The 9966-nt window shown below is 40.3% G+C and overlaps 1 protein-coding gene across 6 annotated transcripts in view; it reads right to left on the minus strand.

Moving 5' to 3' along the window:
* ubr5 (ubiquitin protein ligase E3 component n-recognin 5) overlaps positions 1–9429 on the minus strand; it is a 166482-nt gene extending 157053 nt beyond the window's left edge. For 4 of the 6 annotated variants that reach the window (XM_068032394.1, XM_068032393.1, XM_068032392.1 and 1 more), the window contains exon 1: positions 9120–9429. In XM_068032394.1, the coding sequence (XP_067888495.1) occupies positions 9120–9181 (62 nt within the window). In that variant the 5' untranslated portion in view covers positions 9182–9429. The remainder of the gene's footprint in view (positions 1–9119) is intronic. The other 2 variants (XM_068032396.1, XM_068032395.1) reach the window with 1 other exon arrangement.
* Between the last annotated feature and the right edge of the window lie 537 nt (positions 9430–9966).

The following is a 9966-nucleotide window of genomic DNA, read 5'->3' on the forward strand; positions in this document are numbered from 1 at the left end:
CATGTTGAATGTTTCCAACATTTTGTTTTTACATTGCATTTAAAATGCACTACATTATTTGATTATGAACAGAACTAAATTGAATGGTAACAAAATTAACTAATCAGAAAAACTATTAACCACATCCAAAGATCAAGTAATCCTAACAGGCATAGTGATGCAGGATCAACCAAATACATCACTGATTGTAAAATGCTTTGGAACATTCCGAGCAACAGCAGCATCAAGTAGGCTCATGTGCAGCTAATATTTTTATGGCTTTGAAATTCCTACAATTTACAAATTTACAACACTTAATGCACAAGATACCTGAAGACTGCCCTTTGTAACTTTAGTCAAACTCCTAAATTGTTAATTCAAAGTATCTAACAAAGATGCAGGAACTGCCTCCTCAGCATTTCTACTGGAGCAAACAAATTAACATTAGCAAAGTGGTCCAGCACCAAACGGAGTAGAAATGCAAGTCTCAACAAAAATACACCTAATAACAAGTGATAAAGGACAAGTGATTGCATAGCCATCCAAGTAACAACCATTCTCTGGAACGGATTATATAACGGTGTGATTGAATTTGCAATTTCTTTGCAGAAGAGATAATTTGCTACATAACAAAACCAGTTTGCATCAAGTACTGAAGGGAATTGACACATGCAGATTAAGTGCCCAGTTAACATGCCATTTTTTTCCCCTCAATCAACAGAGCTCACTAGGCATAGAGATCACATGTGCAAATGTCAAAACTTGAAAGACAAACTTGATGTGTAATTCTCCAAATTGTGATTTAAATGTTTATATGGAAATCTGAGCACAGTGAAGTTGTAATATGCTTTGTGCATGACAATTTAGTCCTACTTAATTAAGCAAGCTATGGTTTATCCAAGTTTTTTTTTATACTTATTTGTGTAAAATTTAGGCTAGTATAAATTTTAACTGTAGTTTCCCGATTTAACCATATTGTGAACTGCAAGGATAGTGATAGATCAGTACATAGCAAAGTTTCCAATCTAGCAAAGAATAACTGCAGAAATAACTGCAACACAAAAACTTTGACCAACATCCCAAAATAATAAATACAGTGATCTGATGTGAGACTAAATACACAACCATTTTGATGAAAACTGTTTCTACGGGACAACTAGTGCTAAGCAGAATCTGTGAAACATCCAAAAGAAACCACTGCACAGGATTGTGACACTAAATAAAACATTACTACCAGTAATTTCATAATCCAGTTAGGATAAACATCAAACCCTAACTCTATTCTGCCTTTTGATTCCACTCAGAACTACAATGCAGCTCTGACATTATACCTGCCAAGGCTCTTGTTGCACAAAATTTAAGATAACCTGAACAAAGCAAATAAAATTGTTAAATTGACAATGGCCCAGTGAGTTCTATAAAAAGTGAGGTCCCAATGTCATTCATGGTATCAGAAAATACAGGTTGTAAATGTATGGCAAGCATTTCCCTATAGGGAGAAGGCATAAGGAGCTGCCTGGATGCAACATGCAGTTACTGAGCAGTATTGGCCAAAGGCCATCTGAGGAATACCACAGGAGGGAATAGAACAATGCAATTTTAAAAATATGAAGAGATACTAATTTTCTCCTGACTTGTTACAGAGGTGATGAAGTGCCATATAAAATTATACAGGAATGATGAAGCCCCTGGAATAAAAGGGAAAGTGGCAGCATGGATATGAGGAGGCTGAGTGACAGGAAACAGTAGCGGTGAACGGTTGTTTTTCTGACTGGAGGAAAGTATACATAGATCTTCCCAGGGGTTGATAATAGGACCACTGCTTTTCTTGATATATATCAATAACAAACTGGGGTATATAAGGCACAATTTCAAAATTTGCAGATGACACAAAACTTGGAAATATTGTGAACTGTGAGGAGGATAGTGATAGACTTCAAGAGGACATAGACTAGTGAAATGGGCAGACACGTGGCAGATGAAATTTGATGCAGAGAAATGTGAAATAATACATTTTGGTAGGAAGAATGAGGAGAGGCAATATAAATTCAAGGGTACAATTCTAAAGGGGGTGCAAGAGCAGAGGGACAAAATTGTGCATGAATTGTTCAAGGTGGCAGGACAGGTTGAGAAATTGGTTAAAAAGGCATATGGGATCCGAAGCTTTATAAATCGAGGCATAGAGAATAAAAGCAAGGAAGTTATGATGAACCTTTATAAAACATTGGTTCGGCCTTAACTGGAGTATTGTGCCCAATTCTGGGCACTGCATTTTAGGAAGGATGAGAAGGCTTTAGAGAAGGTGCAGAAAAGATTTACAAAAACTGTTCCAGGTACGAACACAGGAATTAGGAGCAGAAGGCGGCCATTTGACCCCTTGAGCCTGCTCTGCCATTCAATAAGATCATGGCTAATCTGTTTGTGTCTCGAACTCCACACTCCCATCTACCCCCGATAATCTTTGATTCCCTTGCCTAACAAGAATCTATCTACCTCCACCTTAAAAATATTCAATGACCCCGCCTCCACCACCATCTGAGGCAGAATTCCAAATTTGCACAACCCTCAGAGAAAAAATTTCTCTCATCTCTGTCCTAAAAGGACAATCCCTAATTTTAAAAGTGCCCGCTAATTCTGGACTCATCCACAAGAGGAAATATCCTTTCTACATTCACCTTGTCCAAACCATTCTGGATCTTCAATCAATCAAGTTTTCTAAACTCCAATGAAAATAAGCCCAGTCTGTGCAGCCTTTCCTCATAAGACAACCCGGTCATTCCAGGTATCAATCTAGTAAACCTCCTCTGAACTGCCTCTAATGTATTTACATCCTTCCTTAAATATGGAGACCAAAACTGCACACGGTATTCGAGATGTGGTCTCAACAATGCCCTGTATAACCGAAGCAGAACATCCTTACTTTATTCCCCAACTCCTCTCGTAATAAAGGATAGCATTCCATTAGCCTTCTTTATGACTTACTGTACCTGCATACTAAGCTTTTTGTGACTCCTGCACTAGAACACCTAGATCCCTCTGCACCTCGGAATTTTGTAGTCATTTTCCTTTAAGTAATACGCTGTTTTTTTTATTCTTCCTGCCAAAGTGAACAACTTCACATTTTCCCACATTTTTCTCCATCTGCCAGATTTTTGCCCACTCACACAACCTATCTTTATCGGTCTGCAACCTCATGTCCTCTTCACAACATTTTTTTTATTCATTCATGGCATGTGGGTGTCGCTGGCTAGAATTCTCTTTATAGTAGGAATATACTTATTCTGAGTATTCTGAAATATCCCCTTAAATGTCTGCCACTGCTTCTCTGTTGATCTATCGCCAAGCCTAATAACCCAGGTCACCAGCTAGCTCAGTTTTCATGCCCACATAGCTGCACTTATTTAAGTTTAAAATACTAGTCTTAAACCCACTCTTCTCTCTTTCAAACGGGATGTAAAATTCAATCATGTTGTGGTCGCTGCTACCTAGAGGTGCCTTTACTCTGAGGTCATTAATTAATCCTGTCACATTACATAATACCAAGTCTAATATAACCTGCTCTCTGGCTGGTTCCAGGAAGTGCCGCTCTAAAAAACTCTCTCGAAAGCACTCTATGAACTCATCACCCAGGCTATTATTACCAATCTGATTTTTCCAATTTATATGTAGATTAAAGTCACCCATGATTAGTGCTGTCCCTTTATCACAAGCACCCAATATTTCTTCTTGTATACCTCATCCTACATTGTGATTACTGTTCAGGGACCTGAAGACCACTCCCATTAGTGATTTCTTTTCCCTAGTATTCCTCATCTCCACCCAAACTGTTTCTACATCCTGATCTCCTGAAACAAGGTCACCTCTAACTATTGCACCAATGCCACCCTTGATTAACGGTGCTACCCCTCCACCTTTACCTAGCTTCCCATTCCTGAATACCATATACCCCCAATATACAGGATCCAATCCTGGTCATCCTGCAGCCACGTCTCCGTAATGGCTATCAGATCATATTTATTTACTTCAATGTTTATTAAGAATGTTACATGCATTCAGATACAGAGCCTTTAGTTTTGTCTTTTTGTTATCTTTGCAACATCTAGTCTTGACTGTTGGTGTGGTCTTAGGTTTTTTCTCTGTCCCTTCCTGTCATTCCGTTTCCCATATTACTATTCTGTTCTCCTGCCTTGACTGTCCACCTTGATTTGCTACATCTACCCAAACTTGATCCTTCTCCCCTCCCCCTTGTTTAGTTTAAAACCCACTATACTTCATGGATAGAGATGTTCAAAATCATGAGACAAAGTAAATAGAGAGAACTTTTTCCCATTGGCAGAAGGTTCGAGAATCAGAGGACACCGATTTAAAGTGAATGGCAAAAAAAGGCAACAAGAATTTTTTTTAATGCAGCGAGTAGTTAGGAACTGGAATGCACTGCCTAGAGCTTAGTGGAGGCACATTCGATCGTGACCTTCAAAAGGGAATTGGATAAACACCTGAAGAATGAAGATTTGCAGGGGGATGAGAAAGGGCAGGGGAGTGGGACTAGCCGAGTTGCTCTTGCAGAGAGCCAGAATGGACTAGACGGATCGAATGGCCGCCTTCTGTGCTATATCCATTCTATGGTGCAATGAAGTGTCATTACATCCTACAGGTCTCATTAATATTTGCCCATATTACATAAATCAGCATATAATTTGCACCTAAAATCTGCTACAGCACCTTCATTCAGGTCTTTATGGAGCACAAACCTGCTGATGCAAGCTTAGTATGAAATTTTACCAGCAGGTATAAAAATTCATTTGCTTACAGTAAATCAAACAGTGTGTGTGTCACTGGGCCCAAAAATGAAATCCTGATGCCTTAGTTTCCCAAATTTTCACATTGGTTTGGCTCAATTCTCCTATTCTGCTGACCTTATCTCAACTGTGCTTCTTTGGGATCGAAGCATCAAGCAGCGACCAGGTAGCTGAAAGAGTTGCTTTGGAGAAAAGGAGAAAAAGAAAATAAAAAAAGAGTGCCCATGAGCCAACACAGTTAAATTCAGGCTTGAAACAGCACCAGATACAGGTCAGCTCCAGAATGCATGGGATATGGGCAGAATTAGGAGACAAGATGATCGAGCAGGTTTGGCCTTCTAAAAATATATGGCCTACTTTCACCCATAAAATAAATCACAAACAATGTACATTACTTTCTACAGAAAAAAAAAACTGGGGTGAATAAAAGCGTGAAAAACAAACGCCTAACAATATTTTGCACAATCTACTGGCATAAGCCAAATTTGATTTGGATCTCTTACAAATGCAAACACAACATAAATTGGATCTATTATATTCAACTGGAATTACAACAGATTTTAATATCAAATTCAGCAATTGATCAAGAGCAGACAAATCTGTCAATGAAATTCCTGCTTTTAATGTATTTATGTCACACCATGAAACTTAGCTTCTTCAAATGCAATCAGTCGAATCAAGGGTTCTCCCTGGGTTACCCATAGTTGAGCACGCCATTCAATGCAAATTTCTTTTAAAATCTTAAAAAGGTATTAGCCAGCATTCACTTTTTTCACACCAGCACTTTAGACATCTGCGAATATCCTGCTAGGCATACGTCAATTGTTCAGGGGAAAAATATTTCAAGTCAAGGCTGAGACAGATAAATTTCTGGTTTCATAGGGAATCAAGGGATTTGGGGAGCAGGCTGCAAAGTGGAGTTGAGGTAGATGAGCCGTGATAGTATTGAATGATGGAGCAGGCTCAAGTGGCTGTATGGCCTACTCCTGCTCCTATTTATGTTATGTAGCAATCTTGGAGAACAAGTTCCATCAAACCAGGCCAGCGTGACAGTCAAAATGCATATATTGTCTATCTTAAGAGATCAGCAAATTGAGCCAATAAGCATATCAAAAACTCAAATTTTCCCCATTCAAATATTTAATATTGTAAAAAAGATTAACATATGTTTACATTCATTATGGCAACACTAGGCTGTTGCAAGCACAACTGGTTAGTCAAAAGGTGAGCTCAAGGAATGTAAACACAACCACTCCATTTTGTCTTACAGCAAGGATGTATATGCCTTACCTACAACCAAATTTCTGTTTTTGTTCATAAAATTATCTATTTAATATAAGCTTATGCTGTTTTGAAGAGTACAAGTTCAACAGGGTATAAAATTCCAACTGAAACTTTAAGCGAACAATTGACAGATACCTGCCTTTAATGGTGGGGGAGAAAAAGAAAAAAATACAAGTTTGGATTTTTGATTGTAATTTGCTATAAAAATGTACTTTTCCTAACAAAACATCACAATGGAGAACAATGAGCAGTAAGTAAAAGAAAATTACAGATGATGACTAATGGCATTGTCAGAGGTGCATTTTCAGCAAGCAGTGAAGGGTAGAGGATTGTACAGCAAAGTTTAAAAGAAAAATAGAAAAGGAACAAGAGTAGAAAGCATTGTAGCTAAATGCTTCTTTCACCTATACGGTTGAGCACGCTAGACCAAAAGGACAGGTACTGCTCATGTATCACTGATTTTTTTTTTTGAGAGACAGTGTGGAGCAAGTCCATGGAGAAACCAGAGAGATGGATTTTGAGGCCGACGGGCTATGGAATAGGTCGTCGCTGGTATGGTCAACAAACACATGGAAATCAATATATAGGACAGGGTATTACTCATGGAATTTGAATAGCTTGGAAGCTCGTGTAGACTGCAGCTGTCAATTTGAGCATTGGAAAACCTCAAGTTTTGATTTGACAAAATGCACTGATGAAGGTTTCGGTTGAGGCGGTAGGTAATGCTTCAGAGGTAAGCAGTCCTCGGCCATAGACCACATGCGGAGTGTGAAGCTCAGTTAAGGACTCCCGTGTTATGCCCCTGGGAGTTAAATCTGAATGAGAAGCTCCAGAGGATTAGGGACACAAACTGAACAGTATGGATTTGGCAATGAAGCAAAATTTTGACTCATCCTGGGCTTAATGTCAGATAAATAGGGAGAAAAGATAGCAGCAAATGTAGAATCTAGAGTAAAGGCAAATAGGTAGCATTGGGTATCGTCAGCAAACGGGAAATTACCCCATTTTTGAAATGACCTCTCTTGAACCAGATGTTGCCTCTTAACAGTGGTAGGCCACAATTTGGGACACACCAAGGGTGACCATATCCAGGTCAGAGATGCCACCACCGGAATATTTAAATACATGTTGCAATCTTAAATGTAAAATAACATCTAACTGAATTGCATAAAATGACCTTTTCTTTACAAGAACATGCATTTTATTACTTGATTTTAGCCTTTACAGACCTACACTGCCACAAAAGATCAATCTTTTTAGAAAGATCCAATTTGATTTCACTGCAGTTTAGGAAAATTGGACCTTCACTTGTTAAAATTAGATAATCCTGTATATTATATAAAACCAGCTGTCTTATAAATTAAAACCACAGCAATCTTTTAATTGGAGTACATGATCAAAACATTACACCACACGTGAATGATCAGTCTCCATTTTCTCAATCCAAGTAATATTGCAACATGTTAAAATCTGCTGGAATTTTATATCTGAACCATATGTCTTCTATATTGGATTATACACAGAAAGTTCAACTTTCTCCCAATTTCTACCCTGATCCCTTCTACTCAGACGGCAGCTCCCTCCCATATTTTGCCAAGTGGGCATCGTCCACATGATAGCAAGAGTCAGTTAACTAATGCAAGGTCATCACTACATAGAATAAATAGAAAAACCTCAACTGACTTCCCACCCTCCCTCTGAAGCTAGGAGCATCAAGACTAACTGTGGTCTAATGAGTTGAATTTTTCTTTTGAAGCAAAGCAAACATGACAAAAAAAAGTTATGAACCACCACAAAACTAAACTAACCAAAGAATGCTACAGCTTTAGAGTCAGGTTCTTTTATTAAGGATTCTAAACAGATCTGACATGCAGGAAGAAAAAATTTTAAATGCAGTTGGTTAAATTGATTTTTTAAAATAGTTTTTAAAACTGAATTTTAGTTCAACAAAGCTGTATTTTAAAGTACTTTAAGGTGTCCAGAGGTGGAACTAACAAGACAATTTGAATGTTGAATTTAAATCAAAATTACATTTTGTATATACACAAAATAAAATATCTGATTGTTATGAAATTTACACTAAACACTCATAACTGGCTCCGACCCCTACAATTTTGGCCGCTTATAAGATGCATTATGTTCTTCCCCCTCAATGTACTTTGGATGGAAACTGGTCGTACACAGATCTACTCAGACATTCCAAGTTCACTCAGTGTACAAGATCAAGCAATGCATTAAAGACATCAGCTTATTTTACAGGAAACAGATGGCAAATATTAGGTACACTGCACAAGCAGCAAGATTACAGTTCCCAAAAAAAACTTTCTCCAAAAGCCAAAGAAGAGAAAACAAGATCGGAAATTCCTTCCCCTTCTGCAAGCTTTCGATGTCGAGGTGGCACTGAAAATATACGCCCATTGATGAGATGGATACACCCGGATGGTCAATATGGAGAACATTGTGCTATCGGCTCGATAACCAACTATGGGGGAGGGGAAGTCGGGCAACAATCGCTCTGCAAATGACGCATCGACCAACACAAATCCGTGTCTCACCCTCGGCCGGGCCCGACACCAATCTCGAACTCTGCCTAGCCCAAAATATTATGGGAACATGTGCTCCGTGCAACATTTCCGAACAAAAATGCCCTATAAAGTACTAGGCTCCTTCCTCCACCCCCTCCTCCAAACCGCGGGCTGAGTGATGGCAAATCAGGCTCGGCCCCCCACGCTGATCATAGACAGGGACCGGAGGCGGACGAGACAGTAAAAAAAAAGTCTTTTGTCCTCGGGCCTGTACCCATTCGAGAGACTAGTAGCCTCGTCTCCCGGAACAATCAGCTCCCCCTTCACGGGTGGCGAGAGTCTCTCCCCCCCACCCCCCTCCCTCCAATCACCTTCTTTCCACTCCCTCCCTTCGAAGACGCATTGTCTCGGGAACTTGTCCGCCCAGGCCCAGCTAGCCTCGGCGAGGGCCACCCCCGCGGAAACATCGGTCTTTATTTTCACCACCCTCCGGCGTAGGCCGCACATACCATCTACTAGGCCCGCCGCTCACCTGTCATTGAGCTGATCCTCGGTGCCCGGTAAGGGGTGAACCACGAAGTGAATGGACGTCATGGTCGGCTGGAAGGGAAGAGCAAAGCGGCCGAACCCGCGCCGCGCCGGCACAGAGAGAGAGAGACACCGGGGGAGGGAAACTAAATAAATAAAACGCTGGTTTATAAAGTTAATTCCCTTGCTTTCTTTTTTTTTTGTGATCCCAAACGTTTGGTATTAGACGGCTTGTTCTTTTTTTTGACACCCGCCGCTTCAGCAAGCAGTCGCCGCCATCTTACTGTTGATAGGCCCACACGATAAAAGCCGCTTTGGTATTGGTTGCACCCGCTCAGCCGGCCGGCGGATGCAACGAGCCATCCGATTGGCCGCAACGGAAGGCGAGAGACAAAAAGGTATTGGGCGTGAGTCAGGTGACGCATGAGCGGGCATGTGACTGTAGGTCAGCCGGGGGCCATTGTTCGGGGCGGACACGTGACAGAAGGAGACAGATCAACAGCAGTTTGACACCCCACATCCCCATATATAACTCACCTCCAGTTTCCCATCACCCATCCAAGCCAGGTCAAAGTCAGTGTCATGTTAAAAATAATATAACCACTAAGAATCATAGAATGCTGCAGAACAGAAGTAGGCCACAAGGGAATTAATACCCTTCATAGGGAAAGGTCTCATAACTTTCTGATTGACTTCATAGGATCAAACAGCACAGAAGGGGCCCATTGTACCTGAGTCCGCACTTTGAAGGAGCTATCCGATTAGTCATGATCTCCAGCTCTTATAACACTGCAAAGTTTTGCCTTATACGTGTACCCTTATGTATATATATTGCTTTGCAACATTGTTTC

This window comes from Heterodontus francisci, chromosome 5 (assembly GCF_036365525.1).
Source record: "Heterodontus francisci isolate sHetFra1 chromosome 5, sHetFra1.hap1, whole genome shotgun sequence".
Classification (NCBI taxonomy): domain Eukaryota; kingdom Metazoa; phylum Chordata; class Chondrichthyes; order Heterodontiformes; family Heterodontidae; genus Heterodontus; species Heterodontus francisci.